Consider the following 18,464-nt stretch of genomic DNA (forward strand, 5'->3'; position numbering starts at 1 on the left):
AGTCCAAGAAAGTCCATGGGGACGATGATGTGCATCTTGTGGAGGTCAGAGAAGCATTATGGAGATGTCCTCTGGTCATACGTTCTCCCCACCATGATCTGCACTCTCACTTTCCAGCTTTTCTTTGTTCTTCTGAAATTCCTGCCATCTGTGCTTCTACAGTATTTTGAGGTTTATTCTCTTAGCATTTTTGGCCAGGCTGTAGAGCTGATGGATAAGCTTAAAGGGGCTGTAATGGCAGAGCAAGTGAGGCTCCAGTTGTCTCTTCATAGCATCTATCCCCTTTCAAAAATCAGTTCATTTCCGCACTTCATCTTGGTTTTCTGGTTAACTAAAAGTCAGTCGCTTTGGAAAACCCCAAAACCCAACAATGAATCTTTCCATACAACTTCTTAATTATTTCTGCATCTGAGTTTTGGCTGTGGTCCAACTTTGAAATCATTATGCTGCTTCAGAGTGTAAATAAGTGGGACTGGATTAATAAATGGTATGAAACAGGGTGCCACACTTCATTATAATCCACTTATCAAAGTGGAAAAACCTTTTAGTACATAAAGTGCATCTGCTTTTAATTTTCATTTGATCTTTTCTTTGTGTTTTCAGACACGAGTGTACCTGTTCAGGGAGGCTTTTAATGCTGGTGCATGGCAGTTTCAAAGTTACTTCTGAAGATGCCAAAACAGAGCTAGGAAATTTAGGCTGTGTTAGGAAGAGCGCAGGACTGGATTATCCTCTCATAATTATAAATTGGGGTGCACTACATTGCACTGAAATCTGTCATAAGTAGAAGGCAGATCAGGTTTTTGATGTTAGTGACCTTTTTAAAATTTTCATTTTCATAACTCAAATTTTATTTATCACTTTTGAGTTACAAAACGTGTTTCAAGCAAGTGAAATTTTGCCTTTAGTCACTATAATTTTTCAAAGATAAACCATTTGCTTTTGATGCCAGGAGTGAAGCCCACCATTTGTGGAATATAAAAATAGGTTGTCAGCTATGTGAAACTGAGGTTAAACTTGTTACAATGGCTTAACGCTACATGACCACCACCCTCAATCGGACATTTGACCACTGTCCTCTCTTTCAGGCTTTAGACCTGCTCTCTGTTGCTGAAGGGATTGGGCTTTGGCAGTGGCTAACTTCTGTCACTTTAATGGGAAAGTTGCTGTATTTTCTGAAAGTTAACGCAAAGGATTTTGTGCTCTTCGTGTGCTTCTTGAGCAGTGACATTTCAGTTCACGTGAGTTCATATTAAATAGCTACTTGCAGGAAATTAAAATTAATTCAGCCTGCTTAGTACTTCCAGAATTTTAATTATGAAAATTGAATTAGAACTGTACAAAAATCTGTGTTCAAACATGCTGCTTGTGAAATTAAATGTGAATAGACCGAGGAGTTTTGTACTTGTTTTTTCTTACATGTATTTGACGCAAGAGGTGAGGATACATACCATGAAGGAGCAGTTGTCCTAATCCAGGGCTCTTTAGTTTTCACTGAGCAAAACAATTTTTCAAACAGAAGTTATATCAATTAGGCAGAATGATCTTTGAAAGTAGAATGGAGTAATTTGATTTATAGCTTGATGATGTTGTATTTGTGTCCCAAGATGGCTTTTTTCTGGTTGTCCTATGACTATTTTTGTCAGTTTTGCTTTCAATGACCACCATCATTTGGGCTGAAATTCGGCATACTTGTTTTAACCTAAATATCCATTCCCCAGTAATGAGGGGAAGTCCTGATTCTTTTTAAGATCTCACTCTGTCATATGAGTTATTAAAAATTTGCTACGCCTTAAAAGGTGACTATTTTGGGGTTGGTTTCCCCCCTCCCCCTTTTTTAAATCCCAATATTAACTTTGTAGGTGTTGAAAACGCCAGATGCAGATTGAGTCATCCGTGGCTTTAGTTGCTCAAGACCTAGCATGATTCCATTATGAGGGATCACTGCTTGATTTATTTCTCTGCCAAAGCAAATTGCAACTCCTTGTGAAAAGGTGCACTAATGAAGGCATGAGTCTGGCGCCCCAGCACAATGGCTGTCACGGAAAGGCAAGATTTGCTTCTGCCTTGAGATCATGCTGGTGCCATGCCCGGAGATGCTGAATCCAGCACACCTGAAAAAAGGGGCCATGGGGCTGTCACTTGTAAGATGATGTCCAGTAAAATTTGGGTTCATTAGAGGAAGCTTTGTTTCATCAGTAGTTTTGCTGCCATGTGATACTTTACTCAGCTTCTTGAGGTTGGATGAGTAAGCAAAGGGTGAAGTAGCTGTTTTCAGGGGTGCAGAAGGGTTGCCCTGTCCTGTTCAGGTGTTTGTGAGGAAGGACTGTGGACGGAGATGTCTGAGAAGCCTGACCTGAATTGAGGGTGTGGAGAGGGGTGGGACCCATGGCTCTGCAGCCTGGAAATTCTGCACTGACTACAGGGACATTGCTTGTAAAGATCCATTCATCCCTTCATTATAATCATCAAAGCTTCTGCTATCCTCTTTATTCTGACTGTGTTCTTTCAGAATTACCTGGAATAACAGAGAGCTGAGGTTCCTGATAAAAACAAATAAATTGTGAGGGGAAAAAACAAAAAAGAAAATAGATAGGTAGGCATATGTATCTTTCAAAGGGTGAAATAGACGTCTCTTTAAAAAGCCAGCAAACAAATGCAGAAGACTTTCTGAGTCCATTTTGATGGGTGTCTGATGTTACTTTGGTCAATATTTCTGTGTTGGGGATATTGAGAGATTCTGCTGAAAGGCTTTGCGATGGTATTCCTTGCAGCCTTTCAAATAAAATTATTACTGGCCAGGGTTCCAGAGGAAAAGATTTGTCAATGTATCTGCTGACAATATTTTAAATTGTCACTATTATTTATAATAATATTCATCATTATGAATTTAGCATATTTCCAATCTGAGCTGTAGTAAACTGTACATGAAAAATGCAAGAGAAAAATATGCTTTGAAGATAATGTGTCATTCACACAGAATAAAATTTATGATCTGCTGAGCATGCTAAATGCAAGAACACAACAGACTTGAACTTCAAAATGTTTGCAAAAACCAAAGGGTAGCTACTTAAAAAAAAGTTAACAGAACATTTTCACTAAGATCAAGAGTTGGGAAAAGTTTTACTTTGTGAAACAAACTGCTTATTTTTTTCTAGTAATATCTTATATAAATAGCATGCATCACATTGAAGGAGTTTGTCCAGAATTGCAAATTATAAAGTGCAGCTGCAAAACATGGAATTAATGCTCTATAGTTTCATTTTTTCTGCCTGTCGTGTGAGAACAGAACTTGTCTCTTAGTTTTCCTGTTCCATATTATTAAATAGTTTGATACATGCCTGGATGTTATCACTAGGATGGTGTGACACACTAAGGTGTTTGAAACAGTGAGTAGTGCTCACAAGTTTCAGCCCCATTTACACTTATGAATACAAACGTTTTTACTGAGGTGAGCATTTTCAGTAGAGTATTTACTGAAGGAGTGTGGCTTAAGGAGCCGTACAGTCAGCTAGAAATCCCTACATTACCAATTAGTGCTCCATATTCCAGAATACATCAATGCACACACTTAAACATTCCCTTCAATGAACTTGATATAAATCTTATATTACACAGTGTACTTCCTGATATCCAGCTGTAACAATTGTGGAGCAGGATACACTACATCATGTAAGTAAATGTAGCAGAGCAGTTGACCGTATTTATCAGCAAAAATTGAAGGTGTTTCAGTTTCAGTTCGAGATTTTTGCATGATGCTTGTTTAAAAAGTCTTTCCAGTCCTTCTAGGCTATTTCTTGTACATTGAAATTTTCCACTAAAGTGCATTGAAATTTGTAGTATGTCAAGAATGCCTTATCAGATTTTTAGCATGGGAAAGCAGAAGTAGGCACCATGCATACAATGTGATCTCTTATTAAATCTGTCCTATATACCACTCTGCAGATAACACCATCTAGAGACTTCAAAATTAGTCTTCAGTTAAAATTTAAACCAAAATGAAAATTTGGAAATATGCTGTGAAAGAAAACGCTGTAAAATATTAGATGTGTGATTCTGTCAAAACTTCCTCTAAGGCCCTAATTCTCACTCTTTATATTGCTGTATCCATTATAATCTAAAATCAAAAGCAGTTGAACTGAATACCAGTTTCAAAACAGAAGCAAAATGCTTTTTCTCAATAACAGGATTCTTTCAGTGTCTGTAGATATTTCTCCTTGGTTTTCCTCCTAAACAGATTTCCAGTGCTGTGTGGTTTCACCGAACCGGAAATGCTTTGCGAAGATCAGACACTTTTCTTACTCCTTTTCTGTGCTATCTGGTATCATTCAGCATTTCTTTGACCACATGTAAAGGCGGTTACTGCATAGTCATGTGGCCATCTTTAGACTTCCAACATGCTGAAACAAAAGCTTTCTGAGCTCTTCTGGATTTCAGGAGGCCCCAGCTGTCGTCTGTGACTCACTTTTGATGTGGCTCTTTGGTATGAACTCTGCCTCCTGTCGAGATGACAGGAGATGACAGGGAGCCCTGGGAATGGTTTCAGAACCAGTTTGGGGCATATCTTGCGTTGGAGGCTCTGTCTCTCTGGATTATGGCATAGCTGGCACACTAGGCACAGGCTTGGAGAAGCTTTCAAAATTCTGCAGCAGATTTTAAGCACAGCAGCAGAAAATGTGCGCATGTACCTCAAATACGAGATACGTATATTTTCTTGCTCACTTGTGTCACTGTTAATAGGTTTCAACCCTGCTGGGTGGTTTCTCCTGTAGAAAATAGTAACCTCTTTTGGGCTACATCCCATGCTCCCTTGCCAAATTTCCTCTCTCTCCTTGATCCCTCTCATCGGTGCCCTTTCGGTCTGCTTAAAATAGTGAGTGAGAACCATTTTTATAACTTCTCGTCTCCTTTGCCAGGATCACCAGACTGTACCAATTGTTTTTCTTAACATGATCTCAGCCCACGTGTGAAAGCAAAATTCCTGGGAACAGTGAAGGAGCAGGAGACAGTCTCCATGTTGGAATCGGCAGACCATTGGAGTCAGTGTTCTTAAATCTGGATAGGGAGTGCATAACAGTATGGCGATTTAAAAACATTCACATATAAAGCATGAGAGAACATAGCCCTCCCTGCTCCTTTTCCAGAAATAAAGGGAATCAACTTTGTATCTGTAGTCACAGTTGGAGGAAGCACTGCTAGTTCATCTCTGCCTTCAAACTTGTTCTTCTGGAGGAAACAAATGCAATAATTAATGTGCAGAGCATTAAGTCATTGTTCATGTCTTAATCACTGCCTAAGGACAACCTGCAGCTCTTTCTCTGGGATACTGAGTAAGAATCAGTAGCATATTTCAGATTAGAGAGAGGAAGAAGATCGGGTGATCACAGGCCAACACGCTGGCTTTGAGAATGTTCTTGTCAACACTGTTTAATTATAACATGTTATAATTAAATAGCAGTTAAACACAAGGTTTAAAAACCATAGAAAATATAGAAAAACACTGTGTTGTAGAGGTTTGTTGATTATCCTCACTATTTGAGCACCAACTGATGTGCCTGTGCTTTTAAAAGAGTCCTAGATGGGTTTTGTAGACCCTACAGATAATGATGCTGTTGAGATTATGGTTTTATCCATGTCCCAGGTAGCTTTAATACACTTTGCTTGGGTGTATGAAATGAGCTGTAGCCACGCCTTTGACTGCAGTGTAAATGTGCCCTGTGAAATCACCAGTTACATGCTGAATGAAGGAAGTAATACATTGATAAATCAGAAGACTGAAGAAAAAGTTGTGGGACAGGGGAGGGGTAAAAGACTGAAGATGAAAGTGGGTAAAAGAGAAGGTTAGCAAATAGAATTTACGAAGGATGGGGGGGAGGGGGAGTAAAAAGTAAGAAGATAACACAAAAATACTGTAAAAATGGTAGATTTTTAATCAGTAATATAAAAAGGCGGAGAAACTGAAAGATGGCCAGGGATCTAGAAGCAGCAGAAGGTAATTGGGAATGAGAAGCAAGCAGGAAATATCCCAGATGAGGTGAATATTTTGCCAAAATCAAGACAAATTTTAATTAAGTCTGTAATTTATCATGAAGTAAGGAGCACTCTAAATTCTTGCTTCAGAGAAGGATTTAGATTATACCTGAGTTATAGGCACACTCTTTAATAATGTTAATAGATTGATATTGTCTTGAACAATTAGCAAATAGTCTTTGTCTGCATCCAAAAAGCATGTTATCTGGGAATTATACAGTCAGAAGAGTAAAGCTGTTCAGTAATAAGGGAGATAAAACCTGAACTCAGACTGAGTTTTGGGAAACCCTGAGGTTCAATATCTAAAATGCAAACACCGAGCATTTGTTATATAAAATGAAAGGGCAATATTTGTATCCAAGTTCTGTCCCTTGTCTGTGGCATTTATAAGCTTACTCTGCATCACACACAAATCTCAGCATGCAAAATTGAGTTTATGAGTTTACCGCGGTCAGACTGGACTGGTTTAAACAGAGCTGAGGAAGTTAATTATCAAATGTCTCAGGTGGGTCTAGCAATCAGTAACTAGCTATGGAGAGAGGGATTGACGGTGGCTGCAGCCTTTGGAGCTGCATGCGGATGGCCGGCTGGGAGGGACTGCCCTAATCTGTTTCCCAGGTTGTTCGAACCAGTTCAAGAGCAGTAAAACAAGGTTATGTAATTGACATGTGATGTAGCCTAAAATAGTGACTGCAAACATAGGCTGCTGTTGCTGGGCAGTTGTCAACTGCTAAAAAAAAAAAGAAAAGCCTTCAACTGTCTAACAAATGGACCTTTTAAATGAAAATGCAGTTTTGATTTCCATTGAATGGAGGGTATTTTCCTTTTTATTAAATTGCGAGAAATAGAGTCTCTGTGAAAGCTGAAACTTGGAAAGAGATTCATCATCGTCCTTACTGTGCCAATTTACTTGCAAGTACCTACCCACTGCAGATGGTGAAATAGAAACCTCAGGTATACGCAGTTTGTTTCTTGATAGTGTTGGTACAACTCCTGTCAAACAGAAAATCCTTTTCTGTATGTGGAGAATCATTGTGACAATCTTAGCATTGATTTTATTTACATGTTGGCCGTTAAAAGGTAGAAATAGTTTATTTTTATCAATTAAAAGAGCTTATCTGGATTGCAGAGATAACATCAGTCTCACAAAATCTGCGTATGTTTCGGAGCTAGATGAAAGGAACACATCACATAGCTCAGTGAGCATAAAGGAGATGTTAGGATGTACAGATTATCTGATTTCTTGCTGTAGGAAGCAAAGCACTTCATTAGGGCCGTATCAGAAAGCAGAAGGAAAAAAACTGGTGTTCTCTTTTCTGACCAGATACTCTTGAGGTGAGAAGCCTCCTTTAGAAAATCCTGATGATTTTCTGCAGCCTTTCTTTGCCTTTCCTTCAGCAGGGAAGGTCTGTAAGACAGGTCAGAAGGGTTGCAGGGGCTGGGCTCGTTCACTCTGACAGTCTGTTGTGTAAAGGGAAGGGACAGAGTTGAGCAGTAAGTAATATTTATGGAATTGAGGGAAATTTAGTGTAGAATCACAGACATTCAACCCATGTTTTCCCCCTCCCCCCAATTCAGTAATGTTATCAGGAGTAACTTCAGAAAATCTGTTGGTTATAGATTAACCACCAAATATAGAATATTAATTATGCTGGTAAATACAGATAGGAGCAGTGGGAGGATCTGTAGAGGAGGTCTGGGCACTAAGGTAAGAGTGTTAACACCTATACATGCCTATTCAAACAGATGTCAGTAGGTACTCCAACTGGTAAGACTTTTGCACTTACCATTGTTATGGAGATAATCTTCCTACATGGGAAATACAGTGAAATCTAAGCCCTTATTCCAGTCCAGAATCTGTGAAAGGCCGCATTGAACGGGGATTTGAGCTACCTGGTCTAGTGGAAGGTGTCCCTGCCTGTGGCAGAGTTTTGGAACCAGGTGATCCTTAAGGTTCCTTCCAACCCAAACCATTCTATGAGTCTGTGAAAAGGATCCAACCTCCGACGTGCAGATCTGCAAGTCAGGGCTGGAGGTGGCTTTCAGCTCCTCTCTCTGCACACCCTAGAAGAAGGCTTGGCTGTTCTGGCAACCTGCAGGGAGAAGGCAACTTTGTCTACAATTTCATGAGTCAAAGTAATAATTCTCATTGTGGAGAAATAAGGAAAGTTTGGGCATTTTACATGCATTCTGATGTGCTTCAGTGCGATGCTATTTTAAACGCTGAGGTTTTTTCAAACTACTTCTGCTTTCTTTGGTCATTAGCTGTCCTGCCACACCTGTTTTCTCACTTTCCTGTCTGTTTGCGAGGCCTCATGAATCATGTCTATGTCTCAGGACCCAAAGCCTGCTCTGCTTTAAGACGTCATACCTGGAGTGGCTTTTGGACTTTTCCCTTACCTTTCCCAGGGGATGTTGCAGTGGGCGTGTAGCTCTAGCAGAGAGAAAGGAGAGAGCTGGCTTCCCAGGTAGAAGCAGGAGAGAACATGGAAGGCAGCAGTGCTGCAGGAGAGGGGCTGGGTGTTAGTGGCACACAAGCGAGCATGAGTCAACAACCTAATGCCATTGCCAAAAGCCAGATCTGGTCCAGGATTGCATTAACAAGGTTGTTGTGTGCAAGATGCAGGAAGTAACCATTTTATTGTCCTTAGTGATGGTGAAACTCAGCAAGAAAAATGCACCCAGTTTTGGGCACCCTGTTTTATGAAAGAAGCTGGAGGAGAAAAAGAGGAATGACGACAGATTTAGGAAACATGACCTATGAGGAAAGATTGAGAGAGCTGAATTTGTTTAGTCTAGCGAAGAGATGGGGAACATAAATCTTTCGATAGGCATGAGATTGCTGTAAGGAGGTGGCAATCTATTACTCTGTATGTCTTAGACTGCTAACATCTCTTTCAGTTGCAGAATATTCCTATTTGGGTTAAATGCAAAGGGAAAAATCACAGCTTTGAGGCTATGTAATCACTGGCCTGATCACATGGCTTATGAGGAAGTTGGAGAATACCTTTCCTCAGATGATTTTGAGGCAAACTTAGAGAAAGGGACAAAAATAAACGCAACCCAAACCTGCCTGAATTGTTAGGCTAGTCTTATCACGCTTTTGTGAGTGGGCTTGAATTAAACAGTCTTTGGGTGCTCTTCCAGTACTACACTACTTCTTTGCCTTACAAAATTTAACATCTGATCATAGTAGTTGCTATTTTAGCAAGAGAACAGAGATGTAGAAGACTCAATGATTTGCAGTTCCTGACTTAGACTTCCAAAAACTGGGGAAAAAAATATAATTTTTTTGGAGGAAGATAAGACATGGAATATTTCAGAAATTTCTGTCATTTTCTAATTTTGCCTTAGACAGTAACAGAAATATTACTGATGAGAAATATCTACACCCCATTGCTACCGCAGCCTTACGTGGCTGGAAGTATCATGGCCCCTCGAAGAGTGCAGCAGCACTCTGCACACAGACAAAAAGCTCATCTTAGCAAGCCAGTTTTTGGAACCAGTGTCTCAGTCATTGTGCTGGAGTTTTAAACTGGGGAAAAGCACAACTTCTGCTGCAGCCTCACTTTGGCAGCAATTCATAGACCAAATAAGAACAGCTTTTTTTCCCTCCTTCCTTTGCTGCTGAATTTGGCTTGTTCAAGAAAATGTAGGAAGAGGGAAGACTGAACTTTATGAATACTTCATTTTTGTTTTCTTTTGTAAGCCTGTGAAAGCAGGGAATTATAGTGTCTTGCAGGTGAGAGAGTTGGTAATATTGAAGTGTTTTTGTGCGTACGTTTGGATGTGTCATTCTGCAGTGTATAGTGACACAATAACCCGGAAAGTGCAAACCCAAATATATCTCTAGCTTTACTATGAATAGGACACATCTCTATTTCTTGTTAGTGTGTAACTGTGTAGTACCTGTTAATTATTTATTTTGAACAGGAAATTTTCCTGGCATCTTTTGTAACTCTGTATTTTAGATGGAACAGGAATTAGCTCATAAAAGTGCACTTAATGGTAGCATATGTAAAAATTACTTTCATCTTAATGCTTTTAGCACATGGGTGATGAGAATTCGATATCTACTCTGTCACTTTCCAGCCCACTTGTGAATGATTAAACTGGATAAAAATCCCCCAACTGTATTAAGCTAAACACAAACTACACAAGCAGATCAATAGATATCTTGAAAGAGTTGGAGATCTTGCACCACAAAAACATCAGCCTCTTTGCAAGATGGTCTTCCACCTCTTGAGATCCTGAAGATCCTTGGAGGTCTTGAGAGTTGCATCAGTTTCAGATGTGTAGGTTTTTGTTTTGATTTTGAAGTTGATGATCATGACTGGGGCTCACAATACACAGATGGAACATACTGATTCATTACAACTCTCTTTGCTTTAGTAGCTTACTTTATCGAATTGGTTTTATTTGAAATGTACCATATTTGATTGCATTAAAATCTGAAGCCATTTTTTTCATTATAGATGATAAGCATTTTAACTGAAAAACTGGTCATTATTATTTCATAGCTGTATTCTACTTAGAGGGTTTTCCTGACCTCTGATCTCTTCCTCTTTTTAAGGGTTTTCAAGTTACTTCCATTAATGTTAGTCTTAAGATGACTGTGGTTATTTAAGTTTTTTTAGAAATGAAAAAAAAAACAAGACATTTGCTTTTTTTGGAAAGACTTTTGCCTTGCTTACTAGAAAAACTCCTTAGAGATTTTGTACCATACATTACCATTCAGAGTTGTATGATTCAAAAATTGATCAACCTTTACTAAGTTAATGTTTTCTGAAATCATTTGGTATAGTAGATAGGCTAGGAAGTAATGATTGCAGGCTACCTAAATCATTTGAAGGGTGAGTTAGGGAAGTATTCTGCTGTTGTGGGAACATTTCTTATGAAGTCACAGTATGACAGTGATTGAAACAAAAACATTTGCACAGTTCTGAAGAACGTGACCCAAGTAATTATCCTGGAGTACATAAATGTTAACCTCTTTTTATTAAACCCATTAGCTTTTGAAACCAGTAGTGAAAAATGTTGACTTAACAGGTGTACGGTTTCGAAGAGCAAACTGCCTTCAGGGTAATTCTGCAATGGGGTTCATTTTGCAGCATTAGAGCTGACTTGTCGTATTAATAGCCTGCACCCGCCTGTGGCAGCCTAAAAATGGTATTGCGGTACTCTGTGATGCACAAAGGACATTGTATGAGCACTGAGCAGTTGTACTAGCATTCCTAGCAGAAAAATAATCATTTTTCCCCTCTCCCCACAAAAAGATGCTAAACTAGTATTTTAAGGATATGTAAACCATCTTTATATACTGTATATATACCCTATATCATTAAATACCTTTGTTTTCTGCTTTGATTTTACTTTCATGCTGTCTGCATGAAATTTCTTTAGATGTGCTCAATTCAATGCAGAGTAAAATTATAAATAGGAATCAAGTTGACTTTTCTCTCGAGTATCTGTTTTTTGTATTGATCACATCATAAACTAAACGTGTGTTAGCAAATCATTTGGTGATTAGCTGAGAATTTAATCTTTTTCTTGTTTAGCAGGCGTACTAAAAGATCAGCTGATAGATACTGGTGCCATCACTATATTGTACAGTTTGATTTTATGCCTGGCATAACTTCATGAGCTCGTATTAATGAATTATTTTGCATAGGTTTTGTTGTTTTGCATCTGTGTCACAGTGCTAGGTAAGGTCTCTTAATAAAAACCTTTATTTGCCCATCTGCTTGTTTAAACATCTGAAGCATTACCTGAATGATGATACCTTTGTGATACTACAGTAACACTTCTCTCACTCAAATAAGATACTGTTTGTTTGAGACGCTCAATGAAGACATACAAGAAACAGCCCAAACTTCAGTTCACTGCCTAAATAGATAATATTGGGTAAGGGTGAAGGGAAGTGAGATGTAGAGGTAGAAAATTACCGATCTGAAGCTTGAAGGCAAATTCCTGAAAGACCCCAGAACAAAAGCCAGGTCTTCTGTGCTCAATGAGTATTCTTTGTCTTTTCCTGAGAAAACATGTTTGTTGTGGAAAATATTTTGGCAAACATACGTTATACTTCTTGTCCTGCAGCAGCTCTGTCCCCTTATGGAGGCTGCATGTTTGCTCTAGTTCCCTGCACACATCAGCCTCCTGTGTATTTCAAGTGCAGCTCTGCTTCTGAGCCATGCCTGAGCTTCCCATCTCCACCTACAGCTGGTGCTGTCTTTGGTCATAGATACCAACTTTAACATTATTGGTGCAACTCTTGTGTTTCAGCCCATCCTGCCTGCTCCCTTCATGATGTGCTTAGGAGTCTCTCTGCTTAGGTGCTGGCTGTTGTTACCGCATTTGCAGTGAGAATTGCTGTTTTTCCTCTGCCTTGCATTTCAGACATCTTTGTTACAAACTGGTGTTTAGTAAATAGTTTCTTAACCTTATATTTAAAATGCCTGTCCCTCAGGCTCAGTAGTTCTTACAGCACCCACTACGTAAGTCTGCAGTACACTGTTGTATTTTACACAGAACTGCTTTTTGAGTTTTGCATGCAGGCAAATCCTGCAGCTTGCTTTAGAGTTTGCTGTATTTCTGTGTCCTCTCCTTTCACTCTTCCTCTAGAAACCCTCTGCATTGGTTTTGATTTCATCTGCTGCAAGCCATTTGTTCTGGCTGCCCCAGATCCCTGTGTGCCACCTCTGGATTGAGGCAGCTAAAATAATCTTCTTTCATGCTGCACCAGCCCTTCATGGCTTCTTTTATTCTTCCACCTCAAATCCAAGCACCTTACTTTGGAAAGTCCATGTAGTGATCCCCTCATTTGATATGCTACATCTGTTTCTCTACCTATGTTCCTCCCACAGAGCAAAACGTCTTTTGAGTCTCCGAGTTGTTAAATGCCAGCCTATGTCTCTGGTTGCCATGTATTTCCCTTCTACTAAATGTTGTGCGTTAAATACCTGCTGTCTCCTCAGAAGTGCTTTTTTGGGGCTTCACAGGACTGAAATAATATGGTTCTGATTTTTGCCTGTTTTTGATAAACCCTTCAGAAACCTTTTGCTGTATAGAAAGTAACCAGTAAAATCAGAAATCAGGCAATTAGTGAACTGGTTGAAGAGAATGGAGCATATTGGGAAATTTAACCTCTACTTTGTCTTTCTGCTTTAGATTATTAACTTCTTTAGCATAAGAATGGCCCCAGAACTAAGACTTGTCAGCCTGCTTTGTCATACGGCCTGCGTAAGAAGAGATGAGAAAGCTCAAACAATTTGTTTTTTTGCAAAAAGAAAAATCCCAGTCTTGCCTAGAAAAAAGTAATGAGATCTCCTTCCTAAGTGACACACCAAAACTCTTTCCTAAATTACACAGGAGAAATGCTCATAGTAAGGCCCATGACAAGTCACCAAGATTATTGGGAAGGCTGAAGAATGGGATTGGGAATGTCTGCATTGATAAGAAGCTCAAAATTACTGAAAAACAATAGAGAAGAATAGGAATCATGTAAATGCGTCCTCTGATAATGTGTTTTGGTTTTGGTTCATTCAGGACAGCACAATTACCTGTGTGCGGGAAGGAACGACTGCATAATTGATAAGATTCGAAGGAAGAACTGCCCAGCCTGTCGATTACAGAAATGTCTCCAAGCTGGAATGAATTTAGGAGGTAAGTAGAATATTAATAGTTTGGTCTCCTAATTTGATTAGGCAAAACCGTAGGAAATGTGCAGCCTTTTTATACTTCTGGCAGCTGCATAATCTTGAAAGTTTAAGATGGAATTATCCTGAAGAAGTGCTTAATAGCTAATAAGCTCTATTGTCATTCTAAATCAGGTTTTGGAGACACGTATTTTACAGCTCAGAAAAACGAAAAGTGAGTGTTTTATGATGACGGTAATTTTAGTGGAATTTCATATAGATAAAAGGATTATGGTTTCAAGGAGTGCATATTTGTATTATGGTTACAAGTATCACTTTTTTTGACGAGCATTCTCTTAAATACTGGGAAACATTTTACACTATCATGAAAGCAATTCAACGTGTAGTGAACCTCTCCACTTCTTTGTTGCTTGTTCAACATTTATATTGGATTATTTCTGCAACTGTATGGATATGTAGTTTAGATAACATCACTGTGCGTATGCTACCAACAAAAAAACAAAACCTTTCTTTAATAATTGTCAACAGTATTTTGAAAAGAGTGTGATAGCAAAACTTACAATAGTTTTTTTTTGTGTTCTTTTAATTCTTCAATTGCAATGTCTGCACAATTCTGGCTGTGCTTCAGTGGGCGTCTTGTTTCAAGTTATCACCTGAACAAATTGTATTACAAATCACTTTTTTTCCCCACTACTTTTAGGTTTATTGTGTTGTCTGTGAACGGGGCTTTGGATACTGCTGCAGGTCCTTTCTCTGATGCACAGAGTGACCCTTCCTTTACAGAGTGTTTTCACTGTTCCAGAAAATTATAGCATGGTCACATTAATTCCTCCAAATCATTTCCCAGTTCACTTTTTATCCTCCTGGACCTATTCTCTCCTAGTAGCTTAGTTTAAGTTCTACAGACAGATTTAGCTGCTTGTCTTTCATAGGTTATATGCAAAATCCTGGTTCCTGCCTTCTGCCTGGTACCTTTTTCTAACTCCCAGATGTCTTTTTCTGTCTTGTCTCCTGGCAGAAATACTCAAGCAAAGAACTTCTTACTTTTTTTGGGATGTTACCCCTGTTAAGACCTCTTTGAACGCTTTTCCCTTCAAGTTGCCTTCTAGGCCCCTTGTGTCTGCTTCCCAAAAGAAAATGGGGCCAGACTGTGGCATGCTGGGTGCTGACAATTTTCCCTTGATTTTGATCTGTGCTATTGATACCAGCAAGGAAAGAAGAACAGCACCTTTGTTTGATGAAGTGGGAGCTCCATGGTACTAGCTCATTCTTTCAAAACAAAAGATGATGAAAATGCATGTGGAGCAGGAAGCCCAGATCCCTGGAGTATTGGAAATCTTGCTGCAGCCCTCCAGCAGCTGGTGCAGGGCATCCTCCATTGCCATGCCCTTCTAGACAGTCATGTGTGCTTAGCACTGCATCAGAATACAGGGCTGCCATCCGACTTGATAACCTTTTGAAACAGCAACGTGTGACACTTTGCAATGTGATGAGTTCATCACAGTGATTTCCTAGTGTGTTTCAAAGGATGTGTTCACACAGTGTTGTCTGCAGTGAAAAACAAGGGAGGGGTAAACTTTGCTTGAGAGGGGTTGGGTTTTTTTTTACTTAGACACATTGGCTGGAATACTTTAAATGAGGAATGCATTGAAAATCTTCGCTTGTGTTGGAGCTTGGTAGTCTGCTGGAAATTGTAATTAGCGATCTGCATTTAATGACCTAGAAGGCCAAGTCTGCCCCCACAGTGTACAGCTGGCATGCGGTTGAGCTTTGCTGTTTATCTGTTTTGATGATTTTCTTCATGTAGAGGAACTAAAGTGAAATTCTCATTCCTGATTTGATCCCTTTATGACACATAAATGAACTAAAATTACAAAGAAAGGTCTTTCCATCACAGCAGTGAGTGAGGCAGTGTGGGTATGGCTCTGGATGTTAATGCAATGCGGTACCTTCTGCATGGTCCAGGAAACAACAGCTAGGTTGGAGGCAGAGAGGACGGCTGCAGGAGAGAGGTAATATGCGTGCTGCCAGAAAACAGAGTTACTGTGTAGAGGGTTCTCAGGCTTGGCAAATTACATTAACACACCTTTCAGCCTTTGAGCCTGTCCAGGTCTGGCAACAAATGTTGGCAGAAAGGCCATTTGCTGCTTAGGTGTTTCTTCTTACCCGGTGGTGAGAATCATGGAACCATAGAGTGGTTTGGGTTGGAAAGGACCTCTGCCATGGGCAGAGATACCTCCCACTAGACCAGGTTGCTCAAAGCCCCACCCAGCCTGGCCTGAGTTTTGCATCAGGCATCTCCAGAGGAGCAGCACAGCATTTCAGGCTTAATTTTGGGAACTTCTGTGTGCTGCTGCAGGGGAGTTCTGATAGGGTAGAGATAATCACAAAAAAGGAGGTGGAAATGGGAAGAAGAGAGATTAATGAGTATTTGAAACCAGTAATTTTCTCTTCAAACAAATTTCCGAGGTTTAGTATAACATTTTTTCATAATTAGCTCAAATAGACTGAATATGTTCGTATTATTATGAAGATGCATTGGAGCTTATAGCTCCATTTGGTCAGCCAAGTTTTGCCAAGAATATGCGCTAATAAAAATAGACTTTTAACTGTTTATAATTTGAACTTATAGGCAAAATGTGCAAGTGTTGTGCTAGGCAGTGTGATCAGTGTGGAGCTGGAGGGAAATGAATTTTATAAGCAGTGTAGTTCAAGTCCTGTTTGCAGCACAGCCCTTCCTGCAGCTGAGTCACACTGCACAGTGCTGTGCTCTTTGTGCAGCAGAGCTACTTCGAGCTCTCACCCTCCAAATGAAAGTGGAGGTAAACACAAAACCCAAACTGTATCAGAGGTGCCAATGTGTTTGGCTCCTGAGAAGCAGAGTAAGATGATATGCAAAAGGGTCACAAGAATAGCTCAGGCTTGAAATGCATGCAGGTTCCTGAAGCCATAGGCACTTCTTTTCCACTTGTACATAATTACAATGTTTTATCCTCTTATAAAAAAAAATAAATAAAATCCCGAGTTGATGTAGAAAAAACATTGCCTTGGGGAACAAGGACCTTGACTTTTGTTTTGCAGCTTTCCCTGTCTTCAGATAGGAGTGAAAGACCTCAGGCTGCCGACCTGCTCCTCTGCTCCTCCTGCTTACTGCCATGGGGGGTTATAAAGCAAATTGTAATCTGAAAGTTTGTGATTGTTCTCCTGTTGTTATTGAAGAGATTAACTTGTGTAGTGGAAAACTGGAAATCAGAGAGCTTCTATGTTTCCTGCAGCACATTTTTGCACAATCTCCAATTAATCCACTGAACTCTTTTCTTTGGGTTTTTGTTGTTGGTTGGGGTTTTTTGGTTTTTTTTCCCCTTTTGATCAGATTCTTTGTCAATGTTTTCAAAATGTTCTTTTGTTTGCTGTGTGAAAGTGTCACAGGTTGTTTTGATGGCATATCTCCTGCTCCCCGGCATGCTGATAGTTGTTTTCCTAAAAACCCAAAAAACTATTTTGCTGTGTGGCAGCATGCCATGCTTTAAGCACCTTTTATAAATATGTGTAGTTCAGTGATACAAAATACACCTTTTCATTAATGTACCAAATTAATTTGGCAGTTTTATTGTTTACCTCCTCCTTTTGTTTGCTGAAAATTGGAGCATTTTCCAAGCTCTTAGATCCTCCAGTAATCTTTAGAAAATTATTCATCAAGACAGCAAATAATTTACCTAATTACATTTTTTCTCAATTTTTGTTTTGATTTTCTAAGAAGCATCTGCAACCTGTAATTTCTGCAAAGCTGAAGTTACCCAAATATCATGTTAATTCATCCTCCTCGTTTCTATAAAGTCTGTGTATGCACTACAGACAGACGTATCCCTTTGGCAAGTAGGACTCCAAAACTTTTTCGGGTATCATAGTTTGTTTGTTGGCTTGTTGTTGTTGGGGTTTTTTTTAACTCCGGTGACATATGCTAGACTTAATTATTGGAAGAGATTCAGAGTGAGCAACTGCACTCTGAAGGTATGCTGGCCCATTTTTGGTTTATGCTCTTTTCAAGATTCTGTAATTAATTTTCAGTTAATTATGGACCAGAATGACTTCATGAATTGTGAGGTTTCTTCCAACATACGCTGTGATCAGATTTGTCGAGTCTCTCACTTCTGCACGAGACATTTTCATTTGACTCCCACCTCATGCTGCTGTTCCTTAGTCGTGTCTGTCCCTGCTGCAGCACTGGGGGAAGGGAAGGGAAGTGAGATGCCACAGTCCCACCCTGTTGCTCAGCATGGTTTCAGCTGGTGTCTTGCAGCAGTGCCTGGGATGCTGCACTGCAACCAGGGCAGTCCAGAGCTCCTGGTTTCACTCCTGCTGTATGCCAGGCCCTGTGCTGAAGCCTGGAGAAAGTGTTTTATATGATGTATTCTGTCCACCCAACCCCTTTTCTTGGCAGGTTAGTCCTTACCTCTCTGATGTGACCTAGTGAGCAGGTATAGAATCATAAGAACAGCGTAACGGTTTGGGTTGGAAGGGATCTTAAGCTTATCTAGTTCCAACCCTCTGCCATGAGCAGGGACACCTTTCACCAGACCAGGTTGCTCCAAGCCCCATCAACCGTGCCCTTGAACACTGCCGGGGGTAAGGGATCCCTTCCTCTTCTGCTGTGTGATCAGAGAGGATCCCATTTGTGCCATGTGATGTGCCATACGTGCTTACAGGACAAAAATGTGCTGAGAGGTCAGTACCGTCTAGGACTGCATTCCTTTCCTGCCTCAGCTCCCACATAAAACA

The 18,464-nt window shown here is 39.9% G+C and overlaps 1 protein-coding gene across 2 annotated transcripts in view; it reads left to right on the forward strand.

The window, feature by feature from the left end:
* The window catches only part of NR3C2 (nuclear receptor subfamily 3 group C member 2), a 208,458-nt gene that overhangs the window by 137,569 nt on the left and 52,425 nt on the right, over positions 1-18,464 (forward strand). For both annotated transcript variants that reach the window (XM_034064607.1, XM_005146571.3), the window contains one exon: positions 13,576-13,692. In XM_034064607.1, coding sequence (XP_033920498.1) covers positions 13,576-13,692 — 117 coding nt within the window. The remainder of the gene's footprint in view (positions 1-13,575; positions 13,693-18,464) is intronic.

The sequence above is a fragment of the Melopsittacus undulatus genome, chromosome 7 (assembly GCF_012275295.1).
Source record: "Melopsittacus undulatus isolate bMelUnd1 chromosome 7, bMelUnd1.mat.Z, whole genome shotgun sequence".
Taxonomy (NCBI): Eukaryota; Metazoa; Chordata; class Aves; order Psittaciformes; family Psittaculidae; genus Melopsittacus; species Melopsittacus undulatus.